This window comes from Onthophagus taurus, chromosome 3 (genome assembly GCF_036711975.1).
Source record: "Onthophagus taurus isolate NC chromosome 3, IU_Otau_3.0, whole genome shotgun sequence".
Taxonomy (NCBI): Eukaryota; Metazoa; Arthropoda; class Insecta; order Coleoptera; family Scarabaeidae; genus Onthophagus; species Onthophagus taurus.
In genome coordinates, this window is record NC_091968.1 from 2,362,534 (window position 1) to 2,384,758 (window position 22,225).

The 22,225-nt window shown below is 28.2% G+C and overlaps 2 protein-coding genes across 2 annotated transcripts; both read right to left on the reverse strand.

The window, feature by feature from the left end:
* Positions 1-1,869: 1,869 nt before the first annotated feature.
* Positions 1,870-8,359, reverse strand: LOC111417534 (eclosion hormone). The gene is made up of 3 exons (XM_023049840.2): positions 8,326-8,359; positions 8,178-8,266; positions 1,870-2,092 (listed from the first exon to the last, which is right to left on the reverse strand). The coding sequence occupies exons 1-3, from the start codon at positions 8,326-8,328 to the stop codon at positions 1,948-1,950; spliced, it is 237 nt and encodes a 78-aa protein (XP_022905608.1). The 5' UTR covers positions 8,329-8,359; the 3' UTR covers positions 1,870-1,947.
* Positions 8,360-8,650: 291 nt separating this feature from the next.
* Positions 8,651-21,277, reverse strand: LOC111417529 (Hematopoietically expressed homeobox). The gene is made up of 3 exons (XM_023049836.2): positions 20,816-21,277; positions 9,010-9,236; positions 8,651-8,951 (listed from the first exon to the last, which is right to left on the reverse strand). Exons 1-3 carry the CDS (start codon positions 21,141-21,143, stop codon positions 8,802-8,804), a joined length of 705 nt encoding a protein of 234 aa, XP_022905604.1. The 5' UTR covers positions 21,144-21,277; the 3' UTR covers positions 8,651-8,801.
* Between the last annotated feature and the right edge of the window lie 948 nt (positions 21,278-22,225).

The following is a 22,225-nucleotide window of genomic DNA, read 5'->3' on the forward strand; positions in this document are numbered from 1 at the left end:
ATTTTTTTCGTGATAAATTTGGAACAATAATTTATTAAAATAAAATAAAGTACAGACTTTTAGCTTGAAAATAATGTATCGTACATGATTCTAGCCATATCTATTCGTGAGATGTCGTAAATATTATATCACTAGGATTTTTTGATTTTAACTAAAATTTAATCAACTTAGGAATTTATTTCGTGTTAAAGCAATAAATTTGGAACAATAATGTATTAAAATAAAATAAAGTACAGATCTTTAGCTTGAAAATAATGTGTCGTACATAATTCAAGCTATATCTATTCGTGAGATATCGTAATTTTTATATCACCAGGTTTTTCGGAAATTTGTTTTTAGCCAAAATTTAATCAACTTAAGATTTTTTTTCGTGATAAATTTGGAACAATAATTTATTAAAATAAAATAAAATACAGACTTTTAGCTTGAAAATAATATATCGTACATGATTCTGGCCATATCTATTCGTGAGATGTCGTAAATTTTATATCACGAGGATTTTTTGATTTTAACTAAAAATTAATCAACTTAGGAATTTATTTCATGTTAAAGCAAATAAAAAATTTGGAACAAAAATTTATTAAAATAAAATAAAGTGCGTACCTTTAGTTTGAAAATAATATATCACATACGATTCTAGCCATATCTATTCGTGAGATATCGTAAATTTTATATCACCAGGTTTTTTTGAAAATTTCTTTTTTTTAACCAAAATTGAATCAACTTAACAATTCTTTTCGTGTTAAACCAATAAACTTAGAACAATAATTTATTAAATTAAAATGTAGTACAGACTTTTAGCTTGAATATAATATATCATACATGATTGTAGCCATATCTATTCGTGAGATATCGTAAATTTTACGTCACGGGGATTTTTTGAAAATTTCTTATTTTGTACCAAAATTTAACCAACTTAAGATTTTTTTTGTGATAAACCAATAAATTTTGAACAATAATTTATTAAAATAAAATAAAGTACAGACTTTTAGCTTGAAAATAATGTATCGTACATGATTCTGGCTATATTTATTCATGAGATATTGTAAATTTTATATCACCAGGTTTTTTGATTTTAACTAAAATTTAATCAATTTGGGAACTAAAGTGTAGACTTTTAGCTTGAAAATAATATTACATATATGATTGTAGTCATATCTATTTGTAAGATATCGTAAATTTTATATCACGACGATTTTTTGATTTTAACTAAAGTTTAATCAACAAAGGAATTTATTTGTGTCAAACCAATAAATTTGGAACAATAGTTTATTAAAATAAAATAAAGTACAAATGTTTAGCTTGACAATAATGTGTCATACATGATTCTAGCCATATCTATTCGTGAGATATCGTAAATTTTATATCACGAGGATTTTTTGAAAATTTCTTGTTTTTAACCAAAATTTAATTAGCTTAACAATTCTTTTCATGTTAAACCAATAAATTTAGAAGAATAATTTATTAAAATAAAATATAGTACAGACTTTTAGCTTGAATATAATATATCATACATGATTGTAGCCATATCTATTCGTGAGATATCGTAAATTTTATATCAAGATTTTTTTAAAATTTCCTGTTTTTAAGCAAAATTTAATCAACTTAACAATTTTTTTCGTGATAAACCAATAAATTTGGAGCAATAATTTATTAAAATAAAATAATGTGCGTACCTTTAGCTTGAAAATAATGTATCAGACACTTTTTCCCTTTTTTCTCTCATTGCTAAAATGAATGTCCGTCAAAGAATGTACATATAATTTTTGATGATATTGCTATCATGCATAGAGCACTAAAAGAGGGTTAGATAAATTTCTTTTCACTAATTGTAAGTAAAATTTGTTTGATTAAAATTTATTTATTTTCTTTATAAATAGTAAATTATTTTTATATTTTTTTTAACAATTTATGTTTTATAATTTCCTTTTCTAACTAATATTTAATTTACAGAAATCTTTTTAAAAAAACTCCCAAAGTTCTCGGATTATTACAATCCGGCACCTCTCTTCCATTACTAACAACGCAAGAATCTCCACAAGCTCTTCCTTGAAAGTAAACTCCTAGCATTTGTTTACATTGTACGCAATTCCTACAAAAAAAATTAACACAAAAAATATTTTTTCAAATTTCAAATCCAACTTATATTTTATAACAAAATAAATCCATAAAACTTCGAAAAAAAAATATTTCACTCAAAATAACATTTTAGCCTCTTTTAAATTAAAAGAACATATTTCACATTTTTTTTATAAGTATTTTTCGGTGATTTTCCAATTTTTTTTATTTATATTTTCATTTTTTATTAACTCAAAATTTAACTTTTATTCTTATTTTTCGACTCGTTTTTATTATTACTCTTCCTTCCGTCATCGGAAATTTTCATCCTCAACATTCTCCGATAAATCGACTTAAATTGTTTTCCCATAAAATCTTCTTCGGCCGCAGGTTGGATGTTTTCTTTTCGACCCAAAATCGGTCGTGGCAGATGATTTTTCGAACCCAAAATAGGTCGAGGAGAGCTAGCATTTTCTTCAATTCTCCACACCGATTTTCTTGAATACCTTGAACATTGTGCTTCGTTTTCATGATGGGTTGAATGTTGCAATGTACCAACCACAAAATTATTATTACTATTATTGTTATTGTTGTTAATTATTGTATTTGGAATGGTTTTTAATGGAACGAAGATCGGAGCGTCGGCTCTTAACTTACTCTCCGTTTTTGTTTCTATTTCTGTCTTCATAAGAAATTATTTTTTAACAATTTTTTTTTTAAGAATTGTTTTTTATTTTTATTTGAAAGTTGAGTGACAGACTATTTATGAATTTTTGAATTTTGTTAGTTACCATGGATTAATTTATTTAATAATACAGTAAAACCTTGATATAACGGATTAACACCGGGAAGGGAGTGATCTAATGACAGTGCTAGTTAATGGAAACACTCGGGATTTGGAGCATGTTACAAACAAACTTTTACAACAAAAGTTGTAGAAAATTTTATTCTTAACAATATTGCTCTTTTGAACTTTTGCTCTCAGAAGCATAGATATCGAGGAAAATGTGAAAATATAAAGATTTAATGAATTTTGTTATTTTACTGGTTGTTAATAGTAACACTCGGGGAACAGAGATTATTAAAAAAAACGTTTGGAACAAAAGTTGTAGCCAATTTTATTCTTAACAATATTGTACTCTTGCACTTTTGCTATACTATATCGAGAAAGATCCGAAAATATGAAAATTTGATGAATTTCGTTATTTTACTAGATGTTAATGGTGTAGGACTCGGGAAACGAAGCATGTTATAAAAAAACTTTTAGAACAAAAGTTGTTGCAAATTTTATTCTTAGCAATATTGGTCTCATTCACTTTTGTTCTCAGATGGGTCAATATCGAGAAACATACGAAAATATGAAAATTGGGTGAATTTATTGTTATTGTTAGTTGTTAGTGGTAACACTCGGGAAACGGAGCATATTACAAAAAAACTTTTGGAACTGAAGTTGTAGCAAATTTTATTCTTAACAATATCGCTCTCTTGAACTTTTGCTCTCAGAAGCATAGATGTCGAGAAAAATGTGAAAATATAAAAATTTGATAAATTTTGTTATCTTACTGGTTGTTAATGGTAACACTCGGGGAACAGAGCATAACACAAAAAAACTTTTGGAACAAAAGTTGTAGCAAATTTTATTCTTAACAATATTGTTCTCTGTCACTTTTGCTCTCAGATGGGTCAATAGCGAGAAAAATATGAAAATATGACAATTGGATGAATTTAGTATTTTTTACTAGTTAATGGTAATATTCGGGAACCGGAGAATGTTATAAAATAACTTTTAGAATAAAAGTTGTAGCAAATTGTATTCTTAGCAATATTGCTCTGTGTCCCTTTTGCTCTCAGATGGGTCAATAGTGAGAAAAATACGAAAATATGACAATTGGATGAATTTATTGTTTTTACTAGTTGTTAATGGTAGTACTCGGGAAACGGAGAATGATATAAAATAACTTTTAAAACAAAAGTTGTAGCAAATTGTATTCTTAGCAATATTGCTCTGTGTCACTTTTGCTCTCAGATGGGTCAATAGCGAGAAAAATACGAAAATATAACAATTGGATGAATTTATTTTTTTTACTGGTTAATGGTAACACTCGAGAAACGGAGAACGTTATAAAATAACTTTTAGAATAAAAGTTGTAGAAAATTTTATTCTTAGCAATATTGCTCTGTTTCACTTTTGCTCTCAGATGGGTCAATATCGAGAAACATACGAAAATATGATAATTAGATGAATTTATTGTTTTTACTAGTTGTTAATGGTAGCACTCGGGAAACGGAGAATGATATAAAATAACTTTTAGAACCAAAGTTGTGGGAAATTGCATTCTTAGCAATATTGCTCTCTGTCACTTTTGCTCTCAGATGAGTCAATAGCGAGAAAAATACGAAAATATAACAATTGGATGAATTTTTTTTTACTAGTTAATGATAACACTTGGGAAACGGATAATGTTATAAAATAACTTTTAGAATGAAAGTTGTAGAAAATTTTAATCTTAGCAATATTGCTCTCTTTCACTTTTGCTCTCAGATGGGTCAATATCGAGAAACATACGAAAATATGACAATTGGATAAATTTATTGTTTTTACTAGTTGTTAATGGTAGCACTCAAGAAACAGAGAATGTTAGAAAATAACTTTTTGAATAAAAGTTGTAGAAAATTTTATTCTTAGCAATATTGCTCTCTTTCACTTTTGCTCTCAGATTTATCAATATCGAGAAACATACGAAAATATGACAATTGGATGAATTTATTGTTTTTACTAGTTGTTAATGGTAGCATACGGGAAACGGAGAATGATATAAAATAAATTTTAGAACAAAAGTTGTAGAAAATTTTATTCTTAGCAATATTGCTCTCTTTCACTTTTGCTCTCAGATGGGTCAATAGCGAGAAAAATACGAAAATATGACAATTGGATGAATTTGTTGTTTTTACTAGATGGTAATGGTAGCACTCGGGAAACGGAGAATGATATAAAATAACTTTTAGAACAAAAGTTGTAGAAAATTTTATTCTTAGCAATATTGCTCTCTTTCACTTTTGCTCTCAGATGGGTCAATATCGAGAAACATACGAAAATATGACAATTGGATGAATTTATTGTTTTTACTAGTTGTTAATGGTAGCACACGGGAAACGGAGAATGTTATAAAATAACTTTTAGAATAAAAGTTGTAGAAAATTTTATTCTTAGCAATATTGCTCTCTTTCACTTTTGCTCTCAGATGGGTCAATATCGAGAAACATACGAAAATATGAAAATTAGATGAATTTATTGTTTTTACTAGTTGTTAATGGTAGCACTCGAGAAACGAAGAATGTTATAAAATAACGTTTAGAATAAAAGTTGTAGCAAATTTTATTCTTAGCAATATTGCTTTTTGTCACTTTTGCTCTCAGATTGGTCAATATTGAGAAAAATACGAAAATATGACAATTGGATGTTATTACTGTTTTTACTAGTTGTTAATGGTAACACCCGGGAAACGAAGAATGTTATAAAATAACTTTTAGAACAAAAGTTGTAGCAAATTTTATTCTTAACAATATCGCTCTCTTGAACTTTTGCTCTCAGAAGCATAGATGTCGAGAAAAATGTGAAAATATAAAAATTTGATAAATTTTGTTATCGTACTGGTTGTTAATGGTAACACTCGGGGAACAGAGCATAACACAAAAAAACTTTTGGAACAAAAGTTGTAGCAAATTTTATTCTTAACAATATTGTTCTGTTACATTTTTACTATTAGATGCGTCAATATCGAGAAAAATACGAAAATATGAAAATTTGATGAATTTTGTTATTTTACTAGTAGTTAATGGTAGCACTCGGGAAACGGAGAATGTTATAAAATAACCTTTAGAACAAAAGTTGTAGAAAATTGTATTCTTAGCAATATTGCTCTCTGTCACTTTTGCTCTCAGATGGGTCAATAGCAAGAAAAATACGAAAATATTACAATTGGATGAATTTATTGTTTTTACTAGTTGTTAATGGTAGCACACGGGAAACGGAGAATGATATATAATAACTTTTAGAATAAAAGTTGTGGAAAATTTTATTCTTAGCAATATTGCTCTCTTTCACTTTTGCTCTCAGATGGGTCAATATCGAGAAACATACGAAAATATGACAATTGGATGAATTTATTGTTTTTACTAGTTGTTAATGGTAGCACACGGGAAACGGAGAATGTTATAAAATAACTTTTAGAATAAAAGTTGTAGAAAATTTTATTCTTAGCAATATTGCTCTCTTTCACTTTTGCTCTCAGATGGGTCAATATCGAGAAACATACGAAAATATGAAAATTAGATGAATTTATTGTTTTTACTAGTTGTTAATGGTAGCACTCGGGAAACTGAGAATGATATAAAATAACTTTTGGAACCAAAGTTGTAGCAAATTGCATTCTTAGCAATATTGCTCTCTTTCACTTTTGCTCTCAGATGGGTCAATATCGAGAAACATACGAAAATATGACAATTGGATAAATTTATTGTTTTTACTAGTTGTTAATGGTAGCACTCAAGAAACAGAGAATGTTAGAAAATAACTTTTTGAATAAAAGTTGTAGAAAATTGTATTCTTAGCAATATTGCTCTCTGTCACTTTTGCTCTCAGATGGGTCAATAGCAAGAAAAATACGAAAATATTACAATTGGATGAATTTATTGTTTTTACTAGTTGTTAATGGTAGCACACGGGAAACGGAGAATGATATATAATAACTTTTAGAATAAAAGTTGTGGAAAATTTTATTCTTAGCAATATTGCTCTCTTTCACTTTTGCTCTCAGATGGGTCAATATCGAGAAGCATATGAAAATATGAAAATTAGATGAATTTATTGTTTTTACTAGTTGTTAATGGTAGCACTCGGGAAACTGAGAATGATATAAAATAACTTTTAGAACCAAAGTTGTAGCAAATTGCATTCTTAGCAATATTGCTCTCTTTCACTTTTGCTCTCAGATGGGTCAATATCAAGAAACATACGAAAATATGACAATTGGATAAATTTATTGTTTTTACTAGTTGTTAATGGTAGCACTCAAGAAACAGAGAATGTTAGAAAATAACTTTTTGAATAAAAGTTGTAGAAAATTTTATTCTTAGCAATATTGCTCTTTGTCACTTTTGCTCTCAGATGGGTCAATATTGAGAAACATACGAAAATATGACAATTGGATGAATTTATTGTTTTTACTAGTTATTAATGGTAGCACTCGAGAAACGAAGAATGTTATAAAATAACTTTTAAAACAAAAGTTGTAGCAAATTTTATTCTTAGCAATATTGCTCTTTGTCACTTTTGCTCTCAGATGGGTCAATATCGAGAAACATACGAAAATATGACAATTGGATGAATTTATTGTTTTTACTAGTTATTAATGGTAGCACTCGAGAAACGAAGAATGTTATAAAATAACGTTTAGAATAAAAGTTGTAGCAAATTTTATTCTTAGCAATATTGCTCTTTGTCACTTTTGCTCTCAGATGGGTCAATATCGAGAAACATACGAGAATATGACAATTGGATGAATTTATTGTTTTTACTAGTTATTAATGGTAGCACTCGAGAAACGAAGAATGTTATAAAATAATGTTTAGAACAAAAGTTGTAGAAAATATTATTCTTAGCAATATTGCTCTCTTTCACTTTTGCTCTCAGATGGGTCAATATCGAGAAACATACGAAAATATGAAAATTAGATGAATTTATTATTATTTTTAGTTGTTAATGGTAGCACTTGGGCAACGGAGCATATTACAAAAGAACTTTTGGAACAACAGTTGTAGCCAATTTTATTTTTAACAATATTGTTCTATTGCACTTTTACTATTAGATGCGTCAATATCCAGAAAAATACGAAAATATGAAAATTTGATGAATTTCGTTATTTTAATAGTTGTTAATGGTAGCACTCGGGAAACGGAGTATGTTATAAAAAAAACTTTTAGAACGAAAGTTGTAGAAAATTTTATTCTTAGCAGTATTGCTCTTTTTCACTTTTGCTCTTAGATGGGTCAATATCAAGAAAAATATGACTATTGACTATATGACTATATCGAAGTTTTATTGTAATTATTTTTCTTACCTTATACAAACTGGAACTGAATCTGCTTCAGTTGTATCGCAACCATAAAAAAGAATAAAAGATAATATCAAAATCACACTGAATATATTCTAGAAAAAAGTTAATATTAGGTTTTAATTTAAAATTTTTAGAATATTCCGAATAATACCATTTCTTTTTGTAACGAATGTTTACTACTTGGCGGAAAAGTATTAAATGAATTTCTTTTAGTGTTATACCGGGGTTTTTATATAGAACAGTAAAACGAAACCCGACTCCCATCTACAAAGGATCTAAAAGAGGTGAGCGTAGGGGGTGAAAAACAGCTCGTTTTGCCGCCTTCAGACCATTATTTCGTAACGACCATAAGGGTTTCCAGTTATTTTTTGTTTGCAAATCGAGTTACTCCATAAATAATAATGGAAAATGAAATAAACATTAAAGAGAAATAGGAAATAATTAGTTTCCGTTTCGATGAAAAAATAATAAAAAGATTACAATAATTTCTTTATTTATGTACAATTCAATACGCGTTTTAATATAAAAAGAAATAGGGTAAATAAATTAATTTTAAAAGAGATAACAACAAAATACTGAAACATTTCCTACATTATTTATCGTAAAAACTAAATTATTATTCTAAACCTAATTATTTATTTCTATTTTTTCATGCTCCGGCGTGTCATCACAAATTTCGGGTTCAGATTCGCTATCATTTTGATCTAATTGTGAATTTGAAGAGATACTGTTACATCTCCTCCACTTAGCCCGTCGATTTTGAAACCAAGTTTTAACCTATAACAAATTAAAAAAGAAATAATTACAAATTAACAATCAAAAATAATTTTCTTACCTGTCTATCCGTTAATTTTAAAGAATCCGCAAGAACCCGCCGATCTTCAGGACTCAAATACTTATTAGAATTAAACCTCTTCTCTAAAGTGTCCGTTTGAGATGCTGTAAATCGAACTTGCCCCCCTTTCCTCTTCGAATAATGCGTGTACGGAAGAGGTAAAACAACAGGATGTGGATACATCGACCAAAATCGAGTTCTCGAACAAACATTTGAGAAGGCGCTCACTTAAAAAAAAATTAATTAAACTTATTAATCTTGTTGTTTTTCATAATAACAACTTAATATAGATTAAAGTTAATTTATTAAATTCCATTCCTATTTTAAAATTTATTTTATTTATTTATCCTGTTTCATATCCAATTTAATATCCAGTTGTTGTTATCAACATGAATCAGAATGCTCTCTATTTAATCGATCAAACCATTTAATTCCCGTTAAATCGATAAATAATAAGCTCAATAACACACTCACACCTATTTTTAAGGATTTCATGAACCGTTTCGTTGGTGGAAACGAAAAAAATCGTGCAAATTGTTGCAATAACTCGGTTACGTTTATTTTTTCCTTAATACCATATATTATCGAGGAATTTATTTTCGATTTCGTTTTCTTATTGATAACGAAATATGTATAATACCGTATGGAAACGTTCCGAACTAATCCACATGGGTTTAACGTTTGACATATTGGTAATCTTGTAGACGATGTAACGTCACATATAGGATTAATTGAGGTTTTTCGGTGACACACTCATAAGTAGAAATAGAACACAAATATTTGTAGAGTATTAATGTTACTTTATTTTCCTTTTTGGAAAATATTTTGTTGTATTAGAGCAACCTATTCTCTATTTTTTAATTCGAAGGAGTGTTTTCAAATTGAAGTGCCAAAAAGAAGGGTTGCTATTGGTCAGTTTTAAGCAAAAATTTTTCTAGTTTCTAGGTCTAGTGTTAGTTCTAGTTTTAGTTCAATAAAGATATACAACATAGTAATATCTTATGCTAACTAGCGCTACCTACCACTGCCACTAGAACTAACACTAGACCGAGAACCAGAAACATTCGGGTTTAGGCGCACGTCCCTCAAGACGGCTAAACCCGAATGATTCTAGTTCTAGGTCTTGTGTTAGTTCTAGTGATAGTACTAGTGTAAAACTAGAACTAACACTAGAACGAGAACTAGAAACATTCGGGTTTAGCCGCACGTCTCTCAAGACGGCTAAACCCGAATGATTCTAGTTCTAAGTCTTGTGTTGGTTCTACTGATAGTGCTAGTATAAACTAGAACTAACACTAGACCGAGAACTAGAAACATTTGGGTTTAGCCGCACCTCTCTCAAGACGGCTAAACCCGAATGATTCTAGTTCTAGGTCTTGTGTTGGTTCCAGTGATGGTTCTAGTGTAAAACTAGAACTAACATTAGACCGAGAACTAGAAACATTCGGGTTTAGCCGCACGTCCCTCAAGACGGCTAAACCCGAATGATTCTAGTTCTAGGTCTTGTGTTAGTTCTAGTGATAGTACTAGTGTAAAACTAGAACTAACACTAGAACGAGAACTGGAAACATTCGGGTTTAGCCGCACGTCTCTCAAGATGGCTAAACCCGAATGATTCTAGTTCTAGGTCTTGTGTTGGTTCTAGTGATAGTGCTAGTATAAACTAGAACTAACACTAGACCGAGAACTAGAAACATTCGGGTTTAGCCGCACGTCTCTCAAGACGGCTAAACCCGAATGATTCTAGTTCTTGGTCTTGTGTTGGTTCTAGTGATAGTGCTAGTGTAAAACTAGAACTAACACTAGACCGAGAACTAGAAACATTCGGGTTTAGCCGCATCAAGACGGCTAAACCCGAATGATTCTAGTTCTAGGTCTTGTGTTGGTTCCAGTGATAGTTCTAGTGTAAAACTAGAACTAACACTAGAACGAGAACTAGAAACATTCGGGTTTAGCCGCACGTCTCTCAAGACGGCTAAACCCGAATGATTCTAGTTCTAGGTCTTGTGTTGGTTCTAGTGATAGTGCTAGTATAAACTAGAACTAACACTAGACCTAGAACTAGAAAATATCGGGTTTAGCCGCACGTCTTTCAAGGCGGCTTGAAGAAATGAAACTTTATGAGGTTATAAAGAAACGTTTGAGGTTGGGTTGTACCAAATTTTAAGTCTTCATGATGAAATACTTGATTTAATATGAATTTTTGAATATCATCGATTTAATTTGATGTTTCTTAAAGTCAGGTTAAAGAAAAAATATTTATCTCCAAAACCATAAGGAATTAAGAAATGAAACTTTATGAGGTTAATAAGAAACATTTGAAGTTGGGCTGTACCAAATTTTAAGTCTTTATGATGAAGAATTCATTTGATATGAATCACCAATTTAATTTGACGTTTGTTGAAAGTAAGGTTAAAAAAAGTATTTTTCTCCAAAACAGTTTAGAATTCAGAAATGAAACTTTATGAAGTTATAAAGAAACGTTTGAGGTTGGGTTGTACCAAATTTTAAGTCTTCATGATGAATACTTCATTTAATATGAATTTTTAAATAATATCATCGATTTAATTTGATGTATCTTAAAGTGAGGTTAAAGAAAAAAATATTTTTCTCCAAAACCATAAAGAATTAAGAAATGAAACTTTATGATGTTAGAAAGAAACCCTTGAGGTTGGGGTGTACCAAATTTTAAGTCTTTATGATGAATAATTCATTTGATATGAATTATTAAAAATCATCTATTTAATTTGACGTTTGTTGAAAGTAAGGTTAAAAAAAGTATTTTTCTCCAAAACTGTTTAGAATTTAGAAATGAAACTTTATGAGGTTATAAAGAAACGTTTGAGGTTGGGTTGTACCAAATTTTAAGTCTTCATGATGAATACTTGATTTAATATGAATTTTTAAATATCATCGGTTTAATTTGATGTTTCTTAAAGTCAGGTTAAAGAAAAGAATATTTTTCTTTAAAACAATAAATAATTAAGAAATGAAACTTTATGAGGTTAATAAGAAACGTTTGAAGTTGGGTTGTACCAAATTTTAAGTCTTTATGATGAATAATTCATTTGATATGAATTTTTAAAAATCATCTATTTAATGTGACGTTTGTTGAAAGTAAGGTTAAAAAAAGTATTTTTCTCCAAAACTCTTTAGAATTCAGAAATGAAACTTTATGAGGTTATAAAGAAATATTTGAGGTTGGAGTGTACCAAATTTTAAGCTTTTATGATAAACAATTCATTTGATATGGAGTTTTAAAAATCATCGATTTAATTTGATGTTTCTTAAAGTGTAGTTAAAGAAAAATATATTTTTCTCCAAAACGATTAGGGATTCAGAAATGAAACTTTATGAAGTTATAAAGAAACGTTTGAGGTTGGGATGTACCAACTTTTAAGTCCTTATAATGAATAATTCATTTGATATGAATTTTTGAACATCATCGTTTTAATTTGACATTTGTTGAAGGTAAGGTTAAAAAAAGTATTTTTCTCCAAAACTGTTTAGAATTCAGAAATGAAACTTTATGAGGTTACAAAGAATCCTTTGAGGTTGGGGTGTACCAAATTTTAAGTCTTCCTGATGAATGATTCATTTGGTATGAATTTTTAAAAATAATCTATTCAATTTAACGTTTGTTGAAAGTAAGGTTAAAAAAGTATTTTCCTACAAAACTGTTTAGAATTCAGAAATTAAACTTTATGAGGTTATAAAGAAACGTTTGAGGTTGGGATATACCAACTTTTAAGTCTTCATGATGAATAATTCATTTGATATGGATTTTTAAAAATCATCGGTTTAATTTGATGTTTCTTAAAGTGAAGTTAAAGAAAAATATATTTTTCTCCAAAACAATTAGGGATTCAGAAATGAAACTTTATGAGGTTATAAAGAAACGTTTGAGGTTGGGATGTACCAACTTTTAAGTCCTTATAATGAATAATTCATTTGATATGAATTTTTGAACATCATCGTTTTAATTTGACATTTGTTGAAAGTAAGGTTAAAAAAAGTATTTTTCTCCAAAACTGTTTAGAATTCAGAAATGAAACTTTATGAGGTTACAAAGAATCCTTTGAGGTTGGGGTGTACCAAATTTTAAGTCTTCCTGATGAATGATTCATTTGGTATGAATTTTTAAAAATAATCTATTCAATTTAACGTTTGTTGAAAGTAAGGTTAAAAAAGTATTTTCCTACAAAACTGTTTAGAATTCAGAAATTAAACTTTATGAGGTTATAAAGAAACGTTTGAGGTTGGGGTGTACCAAATTTTAAGTCTTCACGATGAATAACTCATTTGATATGAATTTTTAAAAATCATCTACATATTTAGTTTGACGTTTGTTGAAAGTAAGGTTAAAAAAAGTATTTTTCTCCAAGACTGTTCGGAATTCAGAAATGAAACTTTATGAGTTTATAAAGAAACGTTTGAGGTTGGGGTGTACCAAATTTTAAGTCTTTATGATGAAGAATTCATTTGATATGAATCTTTAAAAATCACCTATTTAATTTGACGTTTCTTGAAAGTAAGGTTAAAAAAAGTATTTTTCTCCAAAACTGTTTAGAATTCAGAAATGAAACTTTATGAGGTTATAAAGAAATCTTTGAAGTTGGGGTGTACCAAATTTTAAGTCTTTATGATGAAGAATTCATTTGATTTGAATTTTTAAAAATCATCTATTTAATTTGACGTTTCTTAAAGTAAGGTTAAAAAAAAAATGTTTTCCTCCAAAACGATTAAGAATTAAGAAATGAAACTTTCTGAGGTTATAAAGAAACGTTTGAACTTGGGCTGTACCAAATTTTAAGCCTTTATGATGAATAATTCATTTGATATGGATTTTTAAAAATCATCGATTTACTTTGATGTTTCTTAAAGTGAAGTTAAAGAAAAATATATTTTTCTCCAATACGATTAGGGATTCAGAAATGAAACTTTATGAGGTTACAAAGAACCCTTTGAGGTTGGGGTGTACCAAATTTTAAGTCTTCCTGATGAATAATTCATTTGGTATGAATTTTTAAAAATAATCTATTCAATTTAACATTTGTTGAAAGTAAGGTTAAAAAAGTATTTTTCTGTTTAGAATTCAGAAATTAAACTTTATGAGGTTATAAAGAAACGTTTGAGGTTGGGGTGTACCAAATTTTAAGCCTTCATGATGAATAATTCATTTGGTATGAATTTTTAAAAATAATGTATTCAATTTAATGTTTGTTGAAAGTAAGGTTAGAAAAAGGATTTTTGTCCAGAACTGTTTAGAATTCAGAAATTAAACTTTATGAGGTTATAAAGAAACGTTTGAGGTTGGGATATAGCAACTTTTAAGTCTTCATGATGAATAATTCATTTGATATGAATTTTTAAAAATCATCTATTTAATTTGACGTTTGTTGAAAGTAAGGTTAAAAAAAGTATTTTTCTCCAAAACTGTTTAGAATTCAGAAATGAAACTTTATGAGGTTGTAAAGAAACGTTTGAGGTTGTATTGTAGCAAATTTTAAGTCTTTATAATGAAAAATTCATTTGATATGAATTTTTAAAAACTATGGATTTAATTTGATGTTTCTTAAAGTGAGGTTAAAGAAAAAATGTTTTCCTCCAAAACGATTAAGAATTAAGAAATGAAACTTTATGAGGTTATAAAGAAACATTTGAACTTGGCCTGTACCAAATTTTAAGCCTTTATGATGAATAATTCATCTAATATGAATTTTTAAAATCACCTATTTAATTTGACGTTTGTTGAAAGTAAGGTTAAAAAAAGTATTTTTCTCCAAAACTGTTTAGAATTCAGAAATGAAACTTTATGAGGTTATAAAGAAACATTTCAGGTTGAGGTGTGCCAAATTTTAAGTCTTTATAATGAAGAATTCATTTGATATAAATTTTTAAAAATCATCGATTTAATTTATTATATTATATTATGTTAGATATTATATTAGAGAATATTTTGTTAGAATTCTTGCATCAAGTACTGGAATTAACCAAACCCAACCCAATTTTTTTCCTTATAAAGCAGCTTTCTTTACATTTGAAATTGTTGATATAATATTTATATCTTTAATTTTAATTATTTTATGTGGCATTAACTATTTTTATTTTTAATTAAAATAGACTACAAGTTATTAAACAGATTAACCAAGATTAATCCTATACATGTATAGAGTATAAAATCATGATTCTTATTTTTATAAAATTTTATCTGCTTTCATTATCTGGACCAAGGGCTTAACTTTCAACTGCCACTTTCAAAATATCATCGTATAGATTATGGGGTCTTAGAGACTTTTTGGTATTAAGTTCTTTACATTTTTAGACGAATCAATGTCTTCTAACGTTAATCCCAAACGCCTTAATCGTACGTGGTATTATTGGCCAATGTTGTTTTTGTTCCAATGGGATTATTAACATTACGTAACATTAAAATTAAAAAAAATAAATAAATAAATCGTTAATAACACGGATTGAAAAAAATAAGTTGAAGTAGAAATTCATATTTTGACCTAAGCTTTTTCATATATTTGATAAGTCTAAATCTAAAGCTACCCGGTTTCTTATCCGTGAAAATCCAAAAACCCGGTAGCTTTGGGGTTTGGCTCCTGGTAGCTTTGTTGCTACTGGGTTTTATTTTTTTTTTTCGGTTCCTTTGAAAATATAAAAAGCGGGCGACCGTTTTTCGGCGTTTACCCTGGATTAAGGTAGCCCGATTAATCAGCCATTTAAGCCACATTTGACGTGCTTATCACCCGGTTATTGATTGCAATATTAAAGCTACATTTGATCGATACGACCCGAATTATTAACCCTCTCTTTAGTTTATTATTATTGGTATTATTATATCGGCCGTTATTAGTTTCGGTTAAAACCGGGAACGCGAGACGATGAAAAGATTAAAAACCAATTTGTCTCGAATAAGGATTAACTTGTTTTTGTATTTAACACATACTTAAGAAATGTTTATTACAGTAAAAACGTTAAATGAATCAAAAGTTTCGCAGTACTAGTGCAAAACTAGAATTAACACTAGACTTAGAACTAGAAACATTCGGGTTTAGCCTCACGTCTCTCAAGACGGCTATGATTCTACTTCTAGGCCTTGTGTTAGTTCTAGTCGCTGGTGCAAAATTAGGACTAATACTAGACTTTGAACTAGAAACATTTGGGTTTAGATGAACGTCTCTTAAGACAACTAAATCCGAATGATCCTACTTCTAGGTCTTAGTGACAGTGCTAGTGCAAAACTACAACTAACACTACACCTAGAACTACAATTATTCGGATTTAGTCACACGTCTGTCAAGATGGCTAAACCAGAATGATTCTAGTTATAGGTTTTAGTGACAGTGCTAACGCAGAATTAGAACTAACACTAGACTTAGAACTAGAAACATTCGGGTTTAGCCACACGTCTCTCAAGACGGCTAAACCCGTATGATTCTAGTTCTAGGTCTTGTGTTAGTTCTAATGACAGTGTTATTGTAACACTAGAACTAACACTAGACCTAGAACTAGAAAAATTCGAGTTTAACCCATAACATTTTTCATTATATGGTTTATAGCAAAAATGCGTCATAATTGGAAGGAAAATGTTTATGGATTACGATTTTGTGATTTATTATGAACAATTTTTGTTAATATAACTTTCATCTCCAGTTTTTAATTTTTAAGTTAAACATCATTTCATCCTTAAATGCATCAAATTTGTAACGTTTAAGATATTAAACCCGTTATGTCGGTAATTATCATAATTGGGTTATAATCGCTTGCGGATATCGTTTTGTTGCTTCTTTACAAACAATTTTCATCCGCAACATTTTCTTCTATCATTTATAGTTTTCGAGTTGTATCCAAAATGTTTATCCAAATACGTCAATTTAGAGATTTTTTTCATTTTATGGTTTATAGCAAAAAATACGTAACAATTGGAAGAAAAATGTTTATGGATTATGTTTTTGTGATTTATTATAAACAATTTTTGTTAATATAACTTCCTTCAAGAGTTTTTAATTTTTAAATTAAACATCATTTTATCCTTAAATGCGTCAAATTTGTAATGTTTAAGATTTTAAACCCGCTATGTTGGTAATTATCATAATTGGGATATAATCGCTTGTGGAATTCGTTTTATTGATTCATTACAAAGAATTTTCGTCCGCAACATTCTCTTCTATCATTTATAGTTTTCGAATTATACCGAAAATGTTTATCCAAATACGTCAATTTAGAGATTTTTTCACTTTATGGTTTATAGCAAATAATGCGTAATAATTGGAAGAAAAATGTTTATGGATTATATTTTTTTGATTTATTATGAACAATTTTTGTTAATATAACTATCATGCCAAGTTTTTAATTTTTAAATTAAACATCATTTCATCCTTAAATGCGTCAAATTTGTAATGTTTAACATTTTAAATCTGCTAAGTTGGTAATTATCATAATTGGGTTATAATCGCTTGCGGATATCGTTTTGTTGCTTCATTACAAATAATTTTCATCCGCAACATTTTCTTCTATCATTTATAGTTTCCGAGTTATAACAAAAATGTTTATCCAAATACCACAATTTAGAAATATTTTTATTTTATGGTTTATAGCAAAAAATGCGTACTAATTGGAAGAAAAATATTTATGGATTATGTTTTTGTGATTCATTATGAACAATTTTTGTTAATATAACTGTCATGCCAAGTTTTTAATTTTTAAATTAAACATTATTTTATCCTTAAATGCGTCAAATTTGTAATGTTTAGGATTTTAAACCCGCTATGTTGGTAATTATCATAATTGGGTTATAATCGCTTGTGGAATTCGTTTTATTGATTCATTACAAAGAATTTTCATCCGCAACATTATCTCCTATCATTTATAGTTTTCGAATTATACCCAAAATGTTTATCCAAATACGTCAATTTAGAGATTTTTTCATTTTATGGTTTATAGCAAAAAATATGTAATAATTGGAAGAAAAATGTTTATGGATTATGTTTTTGTAATTTATTATGAACAATTTTTGTTAATATAACTATCATACCCAGTTTTTAATTTTTAAGTTAAACATCATTTCATCCTTAAATGCGTCAAATTTGTAATGTTTAAGATTTTAAATCCGCTATGTTGGTAAATATCATAATTGGGTTACAATCGCTTGTGGAATTCGTTTTGTTGCTTCATTACAAAGAATTTTCATAAGCAACATTTTTTTTATCATTTATAGTTTCGAGTTATACCGAAAATGTTTATCCAATTACGTCAATTTAGGGATTTTTTCATTTTATAGTTTATAGCAAAAAATGTGTAATAATTGGAAGAAAAATGTTTATGGATTATGTTTTTGTGATTTATTATGAACAATTCTTGTTAATATAACTTTCATCTCCAGTTTTTAATTTTTAAGTTAAACATCATTTTATCCCTAAATGCGTCAAATTTGTAATGTTTAAGATTTTAAACCCGCTATGTTGGTAATTATCATAAGTGGGTTATAATCGCTTGCGGATATCGTTTTGTTGCTTCATTACAATTAATTTTTATCCGCAACATTTTCATCTATCATTTATAGTTTTCGAGTTATACCGAAAATGTTTATCCAAATACGTCAATTTAGGGATCTTTTCATTTTATGGTGTATAGCAAAAAATATGTAATAATTGGAAGAAAGATGTTTATGGATTATGTTTTTTTGATTTATTATGAACAATTTTTGTTAATATAACTATCATGCCAAGTTTTTAATTTTTAAATTAAACATCATTTTATTCTTAAATGCGTCAAATTTGTAATGTTAATGATTTCAAACCCGCTATGTTGGTAATTATCACAATTAGGTTATAATCGCTTGTGGAAATCATTTTGTTGCTTCATTACAAAGAATTTTCATCCGCAACATTTTTTTCTATCATTCATAATTTTCGAGTTATACCGAAAATGTTTATCCAAATACGTCAATTTAGAGATTTTTTCATTTTATGGTTTATAGCAAAAAATGCGTAATAATTGGAAGGAAAATATTTATGGGTTATCCTTTTGTGATTTATTATGAACAATTTTTGTTAACATAGCTATCATCCCAAGTTTTTAATTTTTAAATTAAACATCATTTTATCCTAAATGCGTCAAATTTGTAATGTTTAAGATATTAAATTCGCTAGATTGGTAATTATCATAAATGTGTTATAATCGCTTGTGGATATCGTTTTGCTGCTTCATTACAAATAATTTTCATCCGCAACACTTTCTTCTATCACTTATAGTTTCCGAGTTTTGACAAAAATGTTTATCCAAATACCCCAATTTAGAGATATTTTCATTTTATGGTTTATAGCAAAAAATATGTAACAATTGGAAGAAAAATGTTTATGGATTATGTTTTTGTGAATTATTATAAACAATTTTTGTTAATATAACTTTCTTGGAGAGTTTTTAATTTTTAAATTAAACATCATTTTATCGTTAAATGCGTCAAATTTGTAATGTTTAGGATTTTAAACCCGCTATGTTGGTAATTATCATAATTGGGTTATAATCGTTTATGGAATTCGTTTTGTTGCTTCATTACAAAGAATTTTCATCCCCAAAATTTTCTTCTATCATTTCTAGTTTTTGAGTTATAACCTAAATGTTTATCCAAATACGTCAATTTAGAAATGTTTTCATTTTCTGGTTTATAGCAAAAAATGCGTAATAATTAGAAGAAAAATGTTTATGAATTATGTTTTTATGATTTATTATGAACAATTTTTGTTAATATAACTCTCATCCCCAGTTTTTAATTTTTAAGTTAAACATTATTTTATCCTTAAACATCATTAGTTATACATGATTAGCCGTACGTTTTCAAGACGGCTAAACCCGAATGATTCTAGTTCTAGGTCTTAGTGACAGTGCTAGTGCAAAACACTAGACCTAGAACTAGAATCATTTGGATTTAGCCGTCTTAATATTCGAAATCCGATACTTTTTATTGTATTAATATTTTTTAATGGGGACTTTTTAAACTTTTTCTTATCAATTTATTTTATGTAATGGAAATACCTAAAGAATAGCCACAATAGCAACTCTATAAGTGATTATTTGTGGGGACATCGTAACCGCATTAGGAAGTGGATCTACTATAACAATTTACAATTCTGGTTAAAAACGTTAAAAGTTGAGCGATAAGGTGCGGTTTGGTCGTTTTGGCATTTAGATAAAAAAGCGACGCGTAGAATTTTTTTTCCAATAAAAATGTTATCGTCTTATTAAATATTTGTTAAAGTATAAAGTACGAATAATTGATACCTATACACTAAAATGTAAATATTAGCTCGTTGATAAATAAAGAAAAACCCATTTATATTCAATTTTCGCAGAGTTAAAATGAGTTGTTATCATCAAGTATGACTACTTTCCATTAAACGAAGGTAAATTAAGTTAAAAAGTGAAATAATAAAATCGAATTTAAAACCAATATTACTTTTAGGTGTGTGTACAAAAGATTGTAATCAATATTAGTCAATATCTCAATGAAACACTGAGTAATACATCGTTTTATGCTTTCATATAAGCTTTGATCTAGCCGACAAACGTAAACGGCGCTTCCTTTTCGGATACAATATTCTTCTTAATTGATATTAGATGTAGTGCTCTTCAAATTTACCGATAAAAACCACTTAATAATTTATTTATTGGAGTGTACACTTAAGTTAATTGTCCATTAATTTTTGTATTCCCCCCCACCCAAATAACGAACATTTTGAAAAACAATTATTCCAAAAAATTTCCGTTAAATTTTATAAAAATAATGATTCTAACTCACCTTTATCCATATAAGGATCATAACTTCCCCCATAAGGCATATACATTTTATCACAATACATGTTCGGCAACAGCCTCAAATTTTGGTAATCCATTGCACTTCTATAATAACCCAATTGTCTGTTTAATAAAGATTGATGTAAAATACTATCTGGGGTTAATCCAAAAACCGGCGCTGGTTCAACACTTTTTGAGATATCTTTAGACGATTCTTGTACTAAATCTTTAGGGGCTACTTCTTTTTGGACAAATGGCGGACTCTCTCTATCAATATCTTTACGATTCTCTGAAGATTCTCTTTTTAAGATGTCATCTATTCTAAACGACATGATTTATTTTTCTTCTTGATTTATCTTCTTTTTGATTTATCTTCTTATTGATTTATCTTATTGAATCACTTTGTTTTAAGATGAAATAAAAAAAAGTTGGAGATCAACTGGTTTATAATAAGTGTAGTTGAGTTGTGGTCTCTCACTGAAACTTTTGTGGTTCAAAGTATGATAGCTAAGGGATTTTGTAAAGCACTCCCATTGGCGTCGCGCGTTATCGTTAACGTCGTTGTACGACGTTTTCGATAAAAATCGGTTTTTGTTAGGATTTGTATCGCATATTAGTTTATAAAAGGTTGGTACTTTTATGTATTTGTGTGAGTGAGGATATCTATACATATGATTGGACAAACATTTTTCTCTAATAAGGGAATGATTTTAATTGATGACAATTTAATTCGCAGATTTGTCATTATCTTTTAAAAAATTGATTTAACTTGAACCAATAAAAAGTTAATAAATTTTAATGGTTTTAATTGTAAATTTCTGATGCAACAACTCAAAGCGTACCTATAAAAGAAAAATAAGCTTCTGAATTTTTTAAAAACATTTATTCCTTTGCTATTAGATTCACGGCAACATTGAAGTTTTATTGCTAAACTGTCAAATATAGCCACTTTATTAATTTATTGCAATCAATTCTCAATCACAACATTTGGTCAATTTAGTGATTTTTTGATTTATAGCAAAAAATGCGTAATAATTCGAATAAAAATGTTTATAGATTATGTTTTTGTGATTTATTAACCTTAAATGCGACAAATTTGTAATGTTTAAGTTTTATAATGTTTTGTTGCTTCTTTACAAATAATTTTCATCCGCAACATTTTTTTGCATCATTTCTAGTTTTCGAGTTATAACGAAAATGTTTATCCAACTACGTTAATTTAGCGATTTTTCCATTTTATGGTTTATAACAAAAAATGCGTAATAATTGGAATAACAATGTATATGGATTATGTTTTGGTGATTTATTATGAACAATTTTTGTTAATATAACTTCCTTCCCGAGTTATTAATATTTTAGTTAAACATCATTTTAACCTCAAATGCGACAAATTTGTAATGTTTAAGATTTTAAA